Here is an 18863-nt window from a genome sequence, read left to right as displayed (position 1 = left end):
TAGTCAGTGATACAGGGACAGGGGACAGTGTCTAGTCAGTGATACAGGGACAGTGTCTAGTCAGGATACAGGGGACAGTGTCTAGTCAGTGATACAGGGACAGTGTCTAGTCAGTGATACAGGGACAGGGACAGTGTCTAGTCAGTGATACAGGGGACAGTGTCTAGTCAGTGATACAGGGACAGGGGACTAGTCAGTGATACAGGGACAGTGTCTAGTCAGTGATACAGGGGACAGTGTCTAGTCAGTGATACAGGGGACAGTGTCTAGTCAGTGATACAGTGTCTAGTCACAGTGTCTAGTCAGTGATACAGGGACAGGGGACAGTGTCTAGTCAGTGATACAGGGACAGTGTCTAGTCAGTGATACAGGGACAGTGTCTAGTCAGTGATACAGGGACAGGGGACAGTGTCTAGTCAGTGATACAGGGACAGTGTCTAGTCAGTGATACGGGGACAGTGTCTAGTCAGTGATACAGGGACAGTGTCTAGTCAGTGATACAGGGACAGGGGACAGTGTCTAGTCAGTGATACAGGGACAGTGTCTAGTCAGTGATGGGACAGTGTCTAGTCAGGATACAGGGACAGTGTCTAGTCAGTGATACAGGGACAGGGGACAGTGTCTAGTCAGTGATACAGGGACAGTGTCTAGTCAGTGATACAGGGACAGGGGACAGTGTCTAGTCAGTGATACGGGGACAGTGTCTAGTCAGTGATACAGGGACAGTGTCTAGTCAGTGATACGGGGACAGTGTCTAGTCAGTGATACAGGGACAGTGTCTAGTCAGTGATACGGGGACAGGGGACAGTGTCTAGTCAGTGATACAGGGACAGTGTCTAGTCAGTGATACAGGGACAGGGGACAGTGTCTAGTCAGTGATACGGGGACAGGGGACAGTGTCTAGTCAGTGATACAGGGACAGTGTCTAGTCAGTGATACAGGGACAGTGTCTAGTCAGTGATACAGGGACAGGGGACAGTGTCTAGTCAGTGATACAGGGACAGTGTCTAGTCAGTGATACAGGGACAGGGGACAGTGTCTAGTCAGTGATACAGGGACAGTGTCTAGTCAGTGATACGGGGACAGTGTCTAGTCAGTGATACAGGGACAGTGTCTAGTCAGTGATACAGGGACAGTGTCTAGTCAGTGATAGGGCAGAGATGCAGGGACGGGGACAGTGTCTAGTCAGTGATAGGGACAGTGTCTAGTCAGTCTTTATGAGTTCTCCATGTGTTTCATTGTAATTCACCCGGTCGTTTCTTTCCTGTGCATTCTCCCATAGTGATGGATCCCAGGAGGCCTTTGACCTGTACTACAGTGAGAGCTACAGTGAGAGCTCGTCTCTGTCCCTACAGGGCTCACATCACAGCCCGGCATCGCTGCATAGTGACGGAGGAGACCAGGGTCTGCAGCTCATGCAGGAGTACATGATCACCGTAAGACTACATACATGATCAGTCATTGGACAGTTTTTTTTTTAGGTACACCACCCTCCCCATTCAGGAAAATGGTTCGCTCCTAGACAGACAGTGAGTCCCGTGTCCGTGGCTATATGAAGCAGGCAGACAGGCATCGAGACATTCAGTTACTGTTCGATTTGAACTTTTAGAATGGGCCAAACGAGTGACTTTCGTCGGTACCAAACACACCAGCTCTAGTATCTTAAAAACCGTCTGGCCTCCCGGGCTTTTCACACACGACAGTGTCTAGGGATTTACCCAGAATGGTGCGACAAACAAACTAACATCCAATCAGCTGCAAGTCCTGTGGGTCGAAAACAAGTCGTTGATGAGAGGTCGAAGGTGAATGGCAAGATAAGAGGCGGGCCGCAAACAGACAGATAACGGGTCAGTACAACAGTTGTGTGCAGGTTGCTATGCAACAACTCGTCTGTCCTTGTCAGCAGACGACCACACCTGGCATCGTGACCACAGTAAAGATCACAGTGAGGCATCATGACCACAGTAAAGATTCATGACCACAGTAAAGATCACAGTGTGGATTCAGGACCACAGTAAAGATCACAGTGTGGATTCAGGACCACAGTAAAGATCACAGTGTGGATTCAGGACCACAGTAAAGATCACAGTGTGGATTCAGGACCACAGTAAAGATCACAGTGTGGATTCAGGACCACAGTAAAGATCACAGTGAGGATTCATCACCACAGTAAAGATCACAGTGAGGATTCATGACCACAGTAAAGCTAGGGCGGCCAGCAATTGGCCTAGCGTCGTTAGGGGAGGGTTTGGCCGGGACAAGCCAGTTAACCCACTGTTCCTAGGCCATCATTGAAAACAAGAATTTGTTCTTAACTGACTTGCCTAAATAAATAAAGGTAAAATAAAAATTCAAAATTCAAAAGTCAAAAGATCACAGTTCCACCAGGGGGGGCGACAGCAACCAAGGGGGGGCAGCAACCAGGTGGAGGGGGACAGCAACCAGGGGGAGCAGCAACCAGGAGGGGGGGCAGCAACCAGGTGGAGGGGGACAGCAACCAGGGGGGGGCAACCAGGAGGGGGAGGGCAGCAACCAAGGGGGGGGGGCAGCAACCAAGGGGAGGGGGGCAGCAACCAGGTGGAGGGGGACAGCAACCAGGGGGCAGCAGCAACCAGGAGGGGGCAGCAACCAGGTGGAGGGGGCAGCAACCAGGGGGGGCAGCAACCAGGTGGAGGGGGGACAGCAACCTGGGGGGCAGCAACCAGGTGGGGGGCAGCAACCGGGGGGACAGCAACCAGGGCAGGAGTACATGGGACTTTTATTCATTGTTTTATTCTGTGTTGTTACAGAACTCAACCCACATAATGCATAGTACATTTAACGTTTAAAAAACGGAAATCGAAAACCATGATTTTTTAAATATTTTTTTTAAATCAACCCGAAACCGAACCAACCGTAAAAAGCACTAATCTCTCAGCACTACTACCCAGATGTTGGGCCGGAATGGCTGTCCCAAGGGCGAGTTGTGCAATGTCAAGTGTATGGGGGGAAACATGTTGCATGCTATCACTTCTTCTCTGCAACTTAACTTGTGGTCAACCAGACACATCCTAATCGTCAAAGGTCCTTCTGTAGCTCAGTTGGTAGAGCATGGCGCTTGTAACGCCAGGGTAGTGGGTTCGATCCCCGGGACCACCCATATGTAGAATGTATGCACACATGACTGTAAGTCGCTTTGGATAAAAGCGTCTGCTAAATGATATATATTATTATTATTATTATTATATATTATTATTACATGATCACAATAAAGACAGACACATGACCACAATAGGACCACTGAATTACAATTAGCACATGACATTACATTATACTATTGACAGGACCTGGGGCCACAGAGAGAGTTCAATCAATAAATCTATCCGTTAATCAATCAATAAATCTATCCGTTAATCAATCAATAAATCTATCCGTTAATCAATCAATAAATCTATCCGTTAATCAATCGATCAATCGTTTTTGTCATCACTCTCTTCCAGAACAATCCAGTTGATGTCTAAGCTGCATCCACAGGAGCTACAGTAGTTTGTCCTGCTTCTGAGACAGGCTGGGGGTTCTATCACCTCTCTCCCTGTAATGTCCCCTTCTCTCCCCCTGTAATGTCCCACCCTCTCTCCCCCTGTAATGTCTCCTTCTCTCCCCCTGTAATGTCCCCTTCTCTCCCCCTGTAATGTCCCCTTCTCTCTCCCCCTGTAATGTCCCCTTCTCTCCCCCTGTAATGTCCCACCCTCTCTCCCCCTGTAATGTCTCCTTCTCTCCCCTGTAATGTCCCCTTCTCTCTCCCCCTGTAATGTCTCCTTCTCTCCCCCTGTAATGTCCCACCCTCTCTCCCCCTGTAAAGTCCCCTTCTCTCTCCCCCTGTAATGTCTCCTTCTCTCTCCCCCTGTAATGTCTCCTTCTCTCTCCCCTGTAATGTCCCCGTCTCTCTCCCCTGTAATGTCTCCTTCTCTCTCCCCTGTAATGTCTCCTTCTCTCTCCCCTGTAATGTCCCCTTCTCTCTCCCCTGTAATGTCCCCTTCTCTCTCCCCCTGTAATGTCTCCTTCTCTCTCCCCCTGTAATGTCTCCTTCTCTCTCCCCTGTAATGTCTCCTTCTCTTCCCCTGTAATGTCCCCTTTCTCTCCCCCTGTAATGTCTCCTTCTCTCCCCCCTGTAATGTCTCCTTCTCTTCCCCCTGTAATGTCTCCTTCTCTCTCCCCTGTAATGTCTCCTTCTCTCCCCCTGTAATGTCTCCTTCTCTCCCCCTGTAATGTCTCCTTCTCTCCCCCTGTAATGTCTCCTTCTCTCCCCCTGTAATGTCTCCTTCTCTCTCCACTGTAATGTCTCCTTCTCTCTCCCCCTGTAATGTCTCCTTCTCTCCCCTGTAATGTCTCCTTCTCTCCCCCTGTAATGTCTCCTTCTCTCTCCCCCTGTAATGTCTCCTTCTCTCTCCCCCTGTAATGTCTCCTTCTCTCCCCTGTAATGTCTCCTTCTCTCTCCCCCTGTAATGTCTCCTTCTTTCTCCCCTGTAATGTCCCCTTCTCTCCCCTGTAATGTCTCCTTCTCTCCCCTGTAATGTCTCCTTCTCTCCCCTGTAATGTCTCCTTCTCTCTCCCCCTGTAATGTCTCCTTCTTTCTCCCCCTGTAATGTCCCCTTCTCTTCCCCCTGTAATGTCTCCTTCTCTTCCCCCTGTAATGTCTCCTTCTCTCTCCCCCTGTAATGTCTCCTTCTCTTCCCCTGTAATGTCTCCTTCTCTTCCCCCTGTAATGTCTCCTTCTCTTCCCCTGTAATGTCTCCTTCTCTCTCCCCCTGTAATGTCTCCTTCTCTTCCCCCTGTAATGTCTCCTTCTCTGTCCCCCTGTAACCTGTAATGTCTCCTTCTCTTCCCCCTGTAATGTCTCCTTCTCTTCCCCCTGTAATGTCTCCTTCTCTCTCCCCCCTGTAATGTCTCCTTCTCTCCCCTGTAATGTCTCCTTCTCTTCCCCTGTAATGTCTCCTTCTCTCTCCCCCTGTAATGTCTCCTTCTCTCCCCTGTAATGTCCCCTTCTCTCTCCCCCTGTAATGTCCCCTTCTCTCCCCTGTAATGTCCCACCCTCTCTCCCTGTAATGTCTCCTTCTCTCCCCCTGTAATGTCCCCTTCTCTCTCCCCTGTAATGTCCCCTTCTCTCTCCCCCTGTAATGTCTCCTTCTCTCTCCCCCTGTAATGTCTCCCTTCTCTCTCCCCCTGTAATGTCTCCTTCTCTTCCCCCTGTAATGTCCCCTTCTCTCCCCCTGTAATGTCTCCTTCTCTCCCCCTGTAATGTCTCCTTCTCTTCCCCCTGTAATGTCTCCTTCTCTCTCCCCCTGTAATGTCTCCTTCTCTCCCCTGTAATGTCTCCTTCTCTCCCCCTGTAATGTCTCCTTCTCTCCCCCTGTAATGTCTCCTTCTCTCCCCCTGTAATGTCTCCTTCTCTCTCCCACTGTAATGTCTCCTTCTCTCTCCCCTGTAATGTCTCCTTCTCTCCCCTGTAATGTCTCCTTCTCTCCCCCTGTAATGTCTCCTTCTCTCTCCCCCCTGTAATGTCTCCTTCTCTCTCCCCCCTGTAATGTCTCCTTCTCTCCCCCTGTAATGTCTCCTTCTCTCTCCCCTGTAATGTCTCCTTCTTTCTCCCCCTGTAATGTCCCCTTCTCTCCCCCTGTAATGTCTCCTTCTCTCCCCTGTAATGTCTCCTTCTCTCCCCCTGTAATGTCTCCTTCTCTCTCCCCTGTAATGTCTCCTTCTTTCTCCCCCTGTAATGTCCCCTTCTCTTCCCCCTGTAATGTCTCCTTCTCTTCCCCCTGTAATGTCTCCTTCTCTCTCCCCTGTAATGTCTCCTTCTCTTCCCCCTGTAATGTCTCCTTCTCTTCCCCCTGTAATGTCTCCTTCTCTTCCCCCTGTAATGTCTCCTTCTCTCTCCCCTGTAATGTCTCCTTCTCTTCCCCCTGTAATGTCTCCTTCTCTGTCCCCCTGTAACCTGTAATGTCTCCTTCTCTTCCCCCTGTAATGTCTCCTTCTCTTCCCCCTGTAATGTCTCCTTCTCTCTCCCCCTGTAATGTCTCCTTCTCTCCCCCTGTAATGTCTCCTTCTCTTCCCCTGTAATGTCTCCTTCTCTCTCCCCCTGTAATGTCTCCTTCTCTCCCCTGTAACGTCTCCTTCTCTCTCCCCTGTAATGTCTCCTTCTCTCTCCCCCTGTAACCTGTAATGTCTCCTTCTCTCTCCCCTGTAATGTCTCCTTCTCTCTCCCCCTGTAACCTGTAATGTCTCCTTCTCTTCCCCTGTAATGTCTCCTTCTCTTCCCCCTGTAATGTCCCCTTCTCTCTCCCCCTGTAATGTCCCCTTCTCTCTCCCCCTGTAATGTCCCCTTCTCTCTCCCCCTGTAATGTCTCTTTCTCTCCCCCTGTAATGTCTCCTTCTCTTCCCCCTGTAATGTCTCCTTCTCTTCCCCCTGTAATGTCCCCTTCTCTCTCCCCCTGTAATGTCTCCTTCTCTTCCCCCTGTAATGTCCCCTTCTCTCTCCCCTGTAATGTCTCTTTCTCTCCCCCCTGCAATGTCTCCTTCTCTTCCCCCTGTAATGTCTCCTTCTCTTCCCCTGTAATGTCTCCTTCTCTCTCCCCCTGTAATGTCCCCTTCTCTCTCCCCCTGTAATGTCCCCTTCTCTCTCCCCCTGTAATGTCTCCTTCTTTCTCCCCCTGTAATGTCTCCTTCTCTCTCCCCCCTGTAATGTCTCCTTCTCTCCCCTGTAATGTCTCCTTCTCTCCCCCTGTAATGTCTCCTTCTCTCCCCTGTAATGTCTCCTTCTCTCTCCCCCTGTAATGTCCCCTTCTCTCTCCCCTGTAATGTCTCCTTCTCTCTCCCCCTGTAATGTCTCCTTCTCTCTTCCCCCTGTAATGTCTCCTTCTCTCTCCCCCTGTAACCTGTAATGTCTCCTTCTCTTCCCCCTGTAATGTCCCCTTCTCTCCCCCTGTAATGTCCCCTTCTCGCTCCCCTGTAATGTCTCCTTCTCTCTCCCCCTGTAATGTCTCTTTCTCCCCCTGTAATGTCTCCTTCTCTCTCCCCCTGTAATGTCTCCTTCTTTCCCCCTGTAATGTCTCCTTCTCTTCCCCCTGTAATGTCCCCTTCTCTCTCCCCTGTAATGTCCCCTTCTCTCCCCCCTGTAATGTCTCCTTCTCTCTCCCCCTGTAATGTCTCCTTCTCTCTCCCCCTGTAATGTCTCCTTCTCTCTCCCCTGTAATGTCTCCTTCTCTCCCCCTGTAATGTATCCTTCTCTCTCCCCCTGTAATGTCTCCTTCTCTCTCCCCTGTAATGTCTCCTTCTCTCTCCCCCTGTAATGTCTCCTTCTCTCTTCCTCCTGTAATGTCTCCTTCTCTCTCCCCCTGTAATGTCTCCTTCTCTCTCCCCCTGTAATGTCTCCTTCTCTTCCCCCTGTAATGTCTCCTTCTCTTCCCCCTGTAATGTCCCCTTCTTTCTCCCCCTGTAATGTCCCCTTCTCTCCCCTGTAATGTCTCCTTCTCTCTCCCCCTGTAATGTCTCCTTCTCTCTTCCCCCTGTAATGTCTCCTTCTCTCTCCCCCTGTAATGTCCCCCTGTAATGTCTCCTCTTCCCCCTGTAATGTCTCCTTCTCTTCCCCCTGTAATGTCCCCTTCTCTCTCCCCTGTAATGTCTCCTTCTCTTCCCCCTGTAATGTCTCCTTCTCTCTCCCCCTGTAATGTCTCCTTCTCTCTCCCCTGTAATGTCTCCTTCTCTCTCCCCTGTAATGTCCCCTTATCTCTCCCCCTGTAATGTCCCCTTGTCTCTCCCCCTGTAATGTCTCCTTCTCTCCCCCTGTAATGTCTCCTTCTCTCTCCCACTGTAATGTCCCCTTCTCTCTCCCCCTGTAATGTCCCCTTCTCTCTCCCCTGTAATGTCCCCTTCTCTTCCCCCTGTAATGTCTCCTTCTCTCTCCCCCTGTAATGTCTCCTTCTCTCTCCCCCTGTAATGTCCCCTTCTCTCTCCCCCTGTAATGTCCCCTTCTCTCTCCCCCCTGTAATGTCTCCTTCTCTCTCCCCCTGTAATGTCTCCTTCTCTCTCCCTCCTGTAATGTCTCCTTCTCTTCCCCCTGTAATGTCTCCTTCTCTTCCCCCTGTAATGTCCCCCTTGTAACCTGTGTTTGTCCCCTTCTCTTCCCCCGGTACCACGCAGCTAAGGAGTAAGCTGAGTCCCCAGGAGCTCCAGCAGTTTGCCCTGCTGTTGAGAGAGTACAGGTTGGGATGTCCCATAGCCGTGTTCTGTTCTGACCTGCTCCAGCTGTATGGAGACAACAGGAAGTTCCTGCTACTGGGTAGGATAACATGCAAGAAATGCACACATACACACACTCACACTCACACACACACACACACACACACACACACACACACACACACACACACACACACACACACACACACACACACACACACACACACACACACACACACACACACACACACACACACACACACACACACACACACACACACACACACACACACACACACCAATGCAATGTTATATACATTTATTTCTAAACCAAATGGGAGGATACCAGGTGGACCAGGTTCCCAAAATGTTCCATTCCTAACCCTGTTTAAAAGGCTCGTTGTAGGTAGGTTGTTGTCCTGCTGAAGGGTGAATTCATCTCCCAGTGTCTGGTGGAAGGCAGACTGAACCAGGTTCCCAAAATGTTCCATTCCTAACCCTGTTTATAAGGCTCGTTGTAGGTAGGTTGTTGTCCTGCTGAAGGGTGAATTCATCTCCCAGTGTCTGGTGGAAGGCAGACTGAACCAGGTTATTGTCCTGCTGAAAGGTGAATTCATCTCCCAGTGTCTGGTGGAAAGCAGACTGAACCAGGTTATTGTCCTGCTGAAAGGTGAATTCATCTCCCAGTGTCTGGTGGAAAGCAGACTGAACCAGGTTATTGTCCTGCTGAAAGGTGAATTCATCTCCCAGTGTCTGGTGGAAAGCAGACTGAACCAGGTTATTGTCCTGCTGAAAGGTGAATTCATCTCCCAGTGTCTGGTGGAAGGCAGACTGAACCAGGTTATTGTCCTGCTGAAAGGTGAATTCATCTCCCAGTGTCTGGTGGAAAGCAGACTGAACCAGGTTATTGTCCTGCTGAAAGGTGAATTAATCTCCCAGTGTCTGGTGGAAGGCAGACTGAACCAGGTTATTGTCCTGCTGAAAGGTGACTTCATCTCCCAGTGTCTGGTGGAAAGCAGACTGAACCAGGTTATTGTCCTGCTGAAAGGTGAATTCATCTCCCAGTGTCTGGTGGAAAACAGACTGAACCAGGTTATTGTCCTGCTGAAAGGTGAATTCATCTCCCAGTGTCTGGTGGAAAACAGACTGAACCAGGTTGTTGTCCTGCTGAAGGGTGAATTAATCTCAAAGTGTCTGGTGGAAGGCAGACTGAACCAGGCTCCCAAAATGTTCCATTCCTAACCCTGTTTATAAGGCTCGTTGTAGGTAGGTTGTTGTCCTGCTGAAGGGTGAATTAATCTCCCAGTGTCTGGTGGAAGGCAGACTGAACCAAATCTTCCGTCTAGGATTTTGCTTTGTGCTTTTCATTTATTTTTTTATCCTGAAAAACTCCCCAGTCCTTAACGATTACAAGCATACCCATAACATGATGCAGCCACCACTATGCTAGAAAATATGGAAAGTGGTACTTAGTAATGTGTTGTATTGGATTTGACCCTAACATAACACTTTGTAATCAAGAAAAAGTTCATTCTTTGTCACATGTTTGGCAGTTTTACTTTAGTTCCTTGTTTCAAACAGTATGTTTTGGAATATTTAGATTCTGTACAGACCTTCTTTTCACTCTGTCAATTAGGTTAATATTATGGAGTAACTACAATGTTGTTCATCCATCCTCAGTTTTCTCCCATCACAGTCATTAAACTCTAACTGTTTTAAAGTCCCCATTGTCCTGAGTTGCCGGGTTCCTTCCTCCATGGCAACTAATTTAGGAAGGACGTCTGTATCTTTGTAGTGACTGGGTGTATTCTGTACAGGCTTCCTCCTTTTCACTCTGTCAATTAGGTTAGTGTTGTGGAGTAACGACAATGTTGTTGATCGATCATTAAACTCTTAACTGTTTTATACTCCCTATTGGCCTGAGAAAGGAAGGACTCCTGTATCTCTGTAGTGACTGGGCGTATTGATACACTGAGTTAGGAAGGACTCCTGTATCTCTGTAGTGACTGGGCGTATTGATACACTGAGTTAGGAAGGACTCCTGTATCTCTGTAGTGACTGGGCGTATTGATACACTGAGTTAGGAAGGACTCCTGTATCTCTGTAGTGACTGGGCGTATTGATACACTGAGTTAGGAAGGACTCCTGTATCTCTGTAGTGACTGGGCGTATTGATACACTGAGTTAGGAAGGACTCCTGTATCTCTGTAGTGACTGGGCGTATTGATACACTGAGTTAGGAAGGACTCCTGTATCTCTGTAGTGACTGGGCGTATTGATACACTGAGTTAGGAAGGACTCCTGTATCTCTGTAGTGACTGGGCGTATTGATACACTGAGTTAGGAAGGACTCCTGTATCTCTGTAGTGACTGGGCGTATTGATACACTGAGTTAGGAAGGACTCCTGTATCTCTGTAGTGACTGGGCGTATTGATACACTGAGTTAGGAAGGACTCCTGTATCTTTGTAGTGACTGGGCGTATTGATACACTGAGTTAGGAAGGACTCCTGTATCTCTGTAGTGACTGGGCGTATTGATACACTGAGTTAGGAAGGACTCCTGTATCTTTGTAGTGACTGGGCGTATTGATACACTGAGTTAGGAAGGACTCCTGTATCTCTGTAGTGACTGGGCGTATTGATACACTGAGTTAGGAAGGACTCCTGTATCTTTGTAGTGACTGGGCGTATTGATACACTGAGTTAGGAAGGACTCCTGTATCTCTGTAGTGACTGGGCGTATTGATACACTGAGTTAGGAAGGACTCCTGTATCTCTGTAGTGACTGGGCGTATTGATACACTGAGTTAGGAAGGACTCCTGTATCTCTGTAGTGACTGGGCGTATTGATACACTGAGTTAGGAAGGACTCCTGTATCTCTGTAGTGACTGGGCGTATTGATACACTGAGTTAGGAAGGACTCCTGTATCTCTGTAGTGACTGGGCGTATTGATACACTGAGTTAGGAAGGACTCCTGTATCTCTGTAGTGACTGGGCGTATTGATACACTGAGTTAGGAAGGACTCCTGTATCTCTGTAGTGACTGGGCGTATTGATACACTGAGTTAGGAAGGACTCCTGTATCTCTGTAGTGACTGGGCGTATTGATACACTGAGTTAGGAAGGACGGCTGTATCTCTGTAGTGACTGGGCGTATTGATACACTGAGTTAGGAAGGACTCCTGTATCTCTGTAGTGACTGGGCGTATTGATACACTGAGTTAGGAAGGACTCCTGTATCTTTGTAGTGACTGGGCGTATTGATACACTGAGTTAGGAAGGACTCCTGGATCTGTAGTGACTGGGCGTATTGATACACTGAGTTAGGAAGGACACGTGTATCTTTGTAGTGACTGGGCGTATTGATACACTGATTTAGGAAGGACTCCTGTATCTTTGTAGTGACTGGGCGTATTGATACACTGAGTTAGGAAGGACTCCTGTATCTCTGTAGTGACTGGGCGTATTGATACACTGAGTTAGGAAGGACTCCTGTATCTCTGTAGTGACTGGGTGTATTGATACACTGAGTTAGGAAGGACTCCTGTATCTTTGTAGTGACTGGGCGTATTGATACACTGAGTTAGGAAGGACTCCTGTATCTTTGTAGTGACTGGGCGTATTGATACACTGAGTTAGGAAGGACTCCTGTATCTCTGTAGTGACTGGGCGTATTGATACACTGAGTTAGGAAGGACACGTGTATCTTTGTAGTTGTCAGGACCCGGTTACGAACCCGGGTCTCCGGAGTGAGAAACAGTCACTTAACCAACTGAGCCACGAATAGTCGGCAGAACCCAGAAGATGAGGCAGACACAGCAGTACTTGAGACGGTGTATTTAATGAAGTAAAGAGTGAAGTTCTTCAGGAAAAGATGTAACTCCACAACCTCAAAAGGAATTCCACAAGAACAAAGGTAATCCTCCAAGACAAAAAGGTAAATCCACAAGGTGGAAGGTAAAGTACAAAAAGCCTCAAAAGATACTCAAAAACAAACAAACAAGAACAAAAAACAGAATTCCACAAGAGAGTCCACCGGGATCAACAAGAGTTCTCAGAGTACTAGGGCTGGGTGCTAACATACAAACACAGAGCAAAGAACTGAGGAAAACAAAGGGTTTAAATACAATCAGGGGAAACGAGGCACAGGTGCAAATAATAATGGGGATCAAGGGAAAACAAAAGGTCAAAAGGCACAATGGGGGCATCTAGTGACCAAAAACCGGAACAACCCTGGCCAAATCCTGACAGTTCCCCTGTCTGTTCCTAGGACTGAGTGTCTCCCTGTCTGTTCCTAGGACTTAGTGTTCCCCTGTCTGTTCCCTAGGACTGAGTGTTCCCCTGTCTGTTCCCTAGGACTGAGTGTTCGTTCCCTGTCTGTTCCCTAGGACTGAGTGTCTCCCTGTCTGTTCCCTAGGACTGAGTGTCTCCCTGTCTCCTTCCCTAGGACTGAGTGTTCGTTCCCTGTCTATTCCCCAGGACTGAGTGTTCCCCTGTCTGTTCCCTAGGACTGAGTGTTCCCCTGTCTGTTCCCTAGGACTGAGTGTTCCCCGGTCTCCTTCCCAGGAATGACTGTCTCCCTGTCTGTTCCCTAGGACTGAGTGTTCCCCTGTCTCCTTCCCAGGAATGACTGTCTCCCTGTCTGTTCCCTAGGACTGAGTGTTTGTTCCCTGTCTGTTCCCTAGGACTGAGTGTTCCCCTGTCTGTTCCCTAGGACTGAGTGTTCCCCTGTCTGTTCCCTAGGACTGAGTGTTCCCCTGTCTGTTCCCTAGGACTGAGTGTTCGTTCCCTGTCTGTTCCCTAGGACTGAGTGTCTCCCTGTCTGTTCCCTAGGACTGAGTGTCTCCCTGTCTCCTTCCCTAGGACTGAGTGTTCGTTCCCTGTCTCCTTCCCTAGGACTGAGTGTTCGTTCCCTGTCTATTCCCCAGGACTGAGTGTTCCCCTGTCTGTTCCCTAGGACTGAGTGTTCCCCTGTCTGTTCCCTAGGACTGAGTGTTCCCCGGTCTCCTTCCCAGGAATGACTGTCTCCCTGTCTGTTCCCTAGGACTGAGTGTTCCCCTGTCTCCTTCCCAGGAATGACTGTCTCCCTGTCTGTTCCCTAGGACTGAGTGTTTGTTCCCTGTCTGTTCCCTAGGACTGAGTGTTCCCCTGTCTGTTCCCTAGGACTGAGTGTTCCCCTGTCTGTTCCCTAGGACTGAGTGTTCCCATGTCTATTCCCTAGGACTGAGTGTTCCCCTGTCTCCTTCCCTAGGACTGAGTGTTCCCCTATCTATTCCCCAGGACTGAGTGTTCCCCTGTCTTTTCCCTAGGACTGAGTGTTCACCTGTCTCCTTCCCAAGGACTGAGTGTTCCCCTGTCTGTTCCCTAGGACTGAGTGTTCCCCTGTCTCCTTCCCTAGGACTGAGTGTTCCCCTGTCTGTTCCCTAGTACTGAGTGTTCCCCTGTCTCCTTCCCTAGGACTGAGTGTTCCCCTGTCTATTCCCCAGGACTGAGTGTCTCCCTGTCTGTTCCCCTGTCTGTTCCCTAGGACTGAGTGTTCCCCTGTCTGTTCCCCTGTCTATACCCTAGGACTGAGTGTTCCCCTGTCTGTTCCCTAGGACTGAGTGTTCCTCTGTCTGTTCCCTAGGACTGAGTGTTCCCCTGTCTGTTCCCTAGGACTGAGTGTTCCCCTGTCTATTCCCTAGGACTGAGTGTTCCCCTGTCTCCTTCCCTAGGACTGAGTATTCCCCTGTCTATTCCCTAGGACTGAGTGTTCCCCTGTCTCCTTCCCTAGGACTGAGTGTTCTCCTGTCTATTCCCCAGGACTGAGTGTTCCCCTGTCTGTTCCTAGGACTGAGTGTTCCCCTGTCTTTTCCCTAGGACTGAGTGTTCCCCTGTCTCCTTCCCAAGGACTGAGTGTTCCCCTGTCTGTTCCCTAGGACTGAGTGTTCCCCTGTCTCCTTCCCTAGGACTGAGTGTTCCCCTGTCTGTTGCCTAGTACTGAGTGTTCCCCTGTCTGTTCCCTAGGACTGAGTGTTCCCCTGTCCCCTTCCCTAGGACTGAGTGTCTCCCTGTCTGTTCCCTAGGACTGAGTGTTCCCCTGTCTATTCCCCAGGACTGAGTGTTCCCCTGTCTCCTTCCCTAGGACTGAGTGTTCCCCTGTCTATTCCCTAGGACTGAGTGTTCCCCTGTCTCCTTCCCTAGGACTGAGTGTTCGTTCCCTGTCTGTTCCCTAGGACTGAGTGTTCCCCTGTCTATTCCCTACGACTGAGTGTTCCCCTGTCTGTTCCCTAGGACTGAGTGTTCCCCTGTCTGTTCCCTAGGACTGAGTGTCTCCCTGTCTGTTCCCTAGGACTGAGTGTCTCCCTGTCTGTTCCCTAGGACTGAGTGTTCCCCTGTCTGTTCCCTAGGACTGAGTGTCTCCCTGTCTGTTCCCTAGGACTGAGTGTCTCCCTGTCTGTTCCCTAGGACTGAGTGTTCCCCTGTCTCCTTCCCTAGGACTGAGTGTTCGTTCCCTGTCTGTTCCCTAGGACTGAGTGTTCCCCTGTCTGTTCCCTAGGACTGAGTGTTCCCCTGTCTGTTCCCTAGGACTGAGTGTTCCCCTGTCTGTTCCCTAGGACTGAGTGTTCCCCTGTCTGTTCCCTAGGACTGAGTGTTCCCCTGTCTGTTCCCTAGGACTGAGTGTCTCCCTGTCTGTTCCCTAGGACTGAGTGTCTCCCTGTCTGTTTCCTAGGACTGAGTGTCTCCCTGTCTGTTCCCTAGGACTGAGTGTCTCCCTGTCTGTTCCCTAGAACTGAGTGTCTCCCTGTCTGTTCCCTAGGACTGAGTGTCTCCTTGTCTGTTCCTCTGTCTGTTCCCTAGGACTGAGTGTCTCCCTGTCTGTTCCCTAGGACTGAGTGTCTCCCTGTCTGTTCCCTAGGACTGAGTGTCTCCCTGTCTGTTCCCTAGGACTGAGTGTCTCCTTGTCTGTTCCTCTGTCTGTTCCCTAGGACTGAGTGTCTCCCTGTCTGTTCCCTAGGACTGAGTGTCTCCCTGTCTGTTCCCTAGGACTGAGTGTCTCCCTGTCTGTTCCCTAGGACTGAGTGTCTCCCTGTCTGTTCCCTAGGACTGAGTGTCTCCCTGTCTGTTACCTAGGACTGAGTGTCTCCCTGTCTGTTCCCTAGGACTGAGTGTCTCCCTGTCTGTTCCCTAGGACTGAGTGTTCCCGTCTCGGTTCCCAGGCACTAAATCTGACTGTGTCTTCCTCTCTATCGCTTCCCACCAGGCATGCGTCCCTTCATCCCAGACAAGGACGTGGGCGTTTTCGAGAGCTTCCTAGAAGGAATCGGGATCCGGGAGGGGGGCATTCTAACGGACAGCTTTGGCCGGATCAAACGGAGCATGAGCAGTACGGCGGCAACGGTCGTGAGGGGTTACGACAGCTGGTCACTCCCCTCGGGCTCGCAGGACTTCAACCGCAGGATCAGTGACATCACACACGACATCGAGGCCCTGGGATTTCAACATGAACATGGGGGGTGGCAGGGAGAGCAGGGGGAGTGGCAGGGAGAGCAGGGGGGGTGTCAGGGAGATATAGAGGAGGAGGATTATTATTTGTGAAGGAGTGTTGGAACAGAATTGTAGTATTTTTGCCATATGTTTATTCACAATATCATGACCAACACACACCACACAAGAGACTGAGATTAGCACAGGGACAGAGACAAGGACAGAGTCAGGGACAGGGACAGAGTCAGGGACAGGGACAGAGACAGGGACAGAGTCAGGGACAGGGACAGAGTCAGGGACAGAGACAGGGACAGCCACAGGGACAGCCACAGAGTCAGAGTCAGCCACAGAGTCAGCCACAGAGTCAGCCACAGAGTCAGGGACAGAGTCAGCCACAGAGTCAGCCACAGAGTCAGCCACAGAGTCAGCCACAGAGTCAGAGTCAGCCACAAAGTCAGGGACAGAGTCAGGGACAGAGTCAGCCACAGAGTCAGAGTCAGCCACAGAGTCAGCCACAGAGTCAGCCACAGAGTCAGCGACAAAGTCAGGGACAGAGTCAGCCACAGAGTCAGCCACAGAGTCAGCCACAGAGTCAGCCTCAGAGTCAGCCTCAGAGTCAGCCTCAGAGTCAGCCACAGAGTCAGCCTCAGAGTCAGCCTCAGAGTCAGCCACAGAGTCAGGGACAGAGTCAGCCACAGAGTCAGCCACAGAGTCAGCCACAGAGTCAGCCACAGAGTCAGCGACAAAGTCAGGGACAGAGTCAGCCACAGAGTCAGCCACAGAGTCAGCGACAGAGTCAGGGACAGAGTCAGCCACAGAGTCAGTCACAGAGTCAGCCACAGAGTCAGCCTCAGAGTCAGCCTCAGAGTCAGGGACAGAGTCAGCCACAGAGTCAGGGACAGAGTCAGCCACAGAGTCAGCCTCCGAGTCAGCCTCAGAGTCAGCCACAGAGTCAGCCTCAGAGTCAGCCTCAGAGTCAGCCACAGAGTCAGGGACAGAGTCAGCCACAGAGTCAGCCACAGAGTCAGCCACAGTAGGTGGCACCTGAGTCATGAGACTGAGTGGCCATCTTTTAGATTCCATATCAGTACTTAACTCTCATTGGGGATGTAGTGAGTCACCAAATGAGTGGCTCTGATCAAAAGAAGGGCACTATGTAGGGAATGGGGGTCCATAGGGCTCTGATCAAAAGAAGGGCACTATGTAGGGAATGGGGGTCCATAGGGCACTGGTCAAAAGAAGGGCACTATGTAGGGAATGGGGGTCATAGGGCTCTGATCAAAAGAAGGGCACTATGTAGGGAATGGGGGTCCATAGGGCACTGGTCAAAAGAAGGGCACTATGTAGGGAATGGGGGGGTCATAGGGCTCTGATCAAAAGAAGGGCACTATGTAGGGAATGGGGGTCCATAGGGCACTGGTCAAAAGAAGGGCACTATGTAGGGAATGGGGGTCCATAGGGCACTGGTCAAAAGAAGGGCACTATGTAGGGAATGGGGGGTCATAGGGCTCTGATCAAAAGAAGGGCACTATGTAGGGAATGGGGGTCCATAGGGCACTGGTCAAAAGAAGGGCACTATGTAGGGAATGGGGGTCCATAGGGCACTGGTCAAAAGAAGGGCACTATGTAGGGAATGGGGGTCCATAGGGCACTGGTCAAAAGAAGGGCACTATGTAGGGAATGGGGGGCCATTTGGGACGTGACCTGTGTAATCCTCGTACTGCCTTGAACCGAAAAGGCTTCTTTGGCTGTCCCCATAGGAGAACCCTTTTTGGTTCCAGGTAGAACCCTTTTGGTTCCAGGTAGAACCCTTTTGGCTCCAGGTAGAACCCTTTTGGCTCCAGGTAGAACCCTTTCCACAAAGGGTTCTCCTATGGGGACAGCCAAATAATCCTTTTGGAGCCCTTTGTTCTGAGACGGTAGAGACTCGCTGCCTGGTTCTGTAGACGAACGGGGAGCCCTTTGTTCTGAGACGGTAGAGACTCGCTGCCTGGTTCTGTAGACGAACGGGGAGCCCTTTGTTCTGAGACGGTAGAGACTCGCTGCCTGGTTCTGTAGACGAACGGGGAGCCCTTTGTTCTGAGACGGTAGAGACTCGCTGCCTGGTTCTGTAGACGAACGGGGAGCCCTTTGTTCTGAGACGGTAGAGACTCGCTGCCTGGTTCTGTAGACGAACGGGGAGCCCTTTGTTCTGAGACGGTAGAGACTCGCTGCCTGGTTCTGTAGACGAACGGGGAGCCCTTTGTTCTGAGACGGTAGAGACTCGCTGCCTGGTTCTGTAGACGAACGGGGAGCCCTTTGTTCTGAGACGGTAGAGACTCGCTGCCTGGTTCTGTAGACGAACGGGGAGCCCTTTGTTCTGAGACGGTAGAGACTCGCTGCCTGGTTCTGTAGACGAACGGGGAGCCCTTTGTTCTGAGACGGTAGAGACTCGCTGCCTGGTTCTGTAGACGAACGGGGAGCCCTTTGTTCTGAGACGGTAGAGACTCGCTGCCTGGTTCTGTAGACGAACGGGGAGCCCTTTGTTCTGAGACGGTAGAGACTCGCTGCCTGGTTCTGTAGACGAACGGGGAGCCCTTTGTTCTGAGACGGTAGAGACTCGCTGCCTGGTTCTGTAGACGAACGGGGAGCCCTTTGTTCTGAGACGGTAGAGACTCGCTGCCTGGTTCTGTAGACGAACGGGGAGCCCTTTGTTCTGAGACGGTAGAGACTCACTGCCTGGTTCTGTTGTGTGTAGTGCACTACTACAGAGTCCTATTAGCCCTGGTCTAAAGTAGTGCACTACTACAGAGTACTATTGGTCTTGGTCTAAAGTAGCGCACTACTACAGAGTCCTATGAGCCCTGGTCTAAAGTAGTGCACTACTACAGAGTCCTATTGGACCTGGTCTAAAGTAGTGCACTACTACAGAGTCCTATTAGCCCTGGTCTAAAGTAGTGCACTACTACAGAGTCCTATTGGACCTGGTCTAAAGTAGTGCACTACTACAGAGTCCTATTGGTCCTGGTCTAAAGTAGTGCACTACTACAGAGTCCTATTGGCCCTGGTCTAAAGTAGTGCACGACCCCTATGGGACCTGGTCTAAAGTAGTGCACTACCCCTGTGGGTCCTGGTCTACAGTAGCGAGAGGGAGAGACAGGGAGGGAGGGAGGGTGAGAGGGAGAGACAGGGAGGGAGGG

General features: G+C 50.6%; 1 protein-coding gene across 1 annotated transcript; it reads left to right on the top strand.

The window, feature by feature from the left end:
• Window positions 1-1282: 1282 nt before the first annotated feature.
• On the top strand, window positions 1283-15795 carry LOC124028749 (cerebral cavernous malformations 2 protein-like; the record flags this gene model as incomplete). Its single annotated transcript, XM_046340725.1, has 3 exons — window positions 1283-1436; window positions 8176-8314; window positions 15461-15795. Coding segments are annotated over 3 exons (628 nt in total), but the record flags the coding sequence as incomplete, so codon positions are not given.
• Window positions 15796-18863: the final 3068 nt, after the last annotated feature.

The sequence above is a fragment of the Oncorhynchus gorbuscha genome, unplaced genomic scaffold (genome assembly GCF_021184085.1).
Source record: "Oncorhynchus gorbuscha isolate QuinsamMale2020 ecotype Even-year unplaced genomic scaffold, OgorEven_v1.0 Un_scaffold_4791, whole genome shotgun sequence".
NCBI lineage: Eukaryota > Metazoa > Chordata > Actinopteri > Salmoniformes > Salmonidae > Oncorhynchus > Oncorhynchus gorbuscha.
The sequence above is the reverse complement of the archived record's forward strand: the minus strand, read 5'-3'. Positions and strand labels throughout refer to the sequence as shown.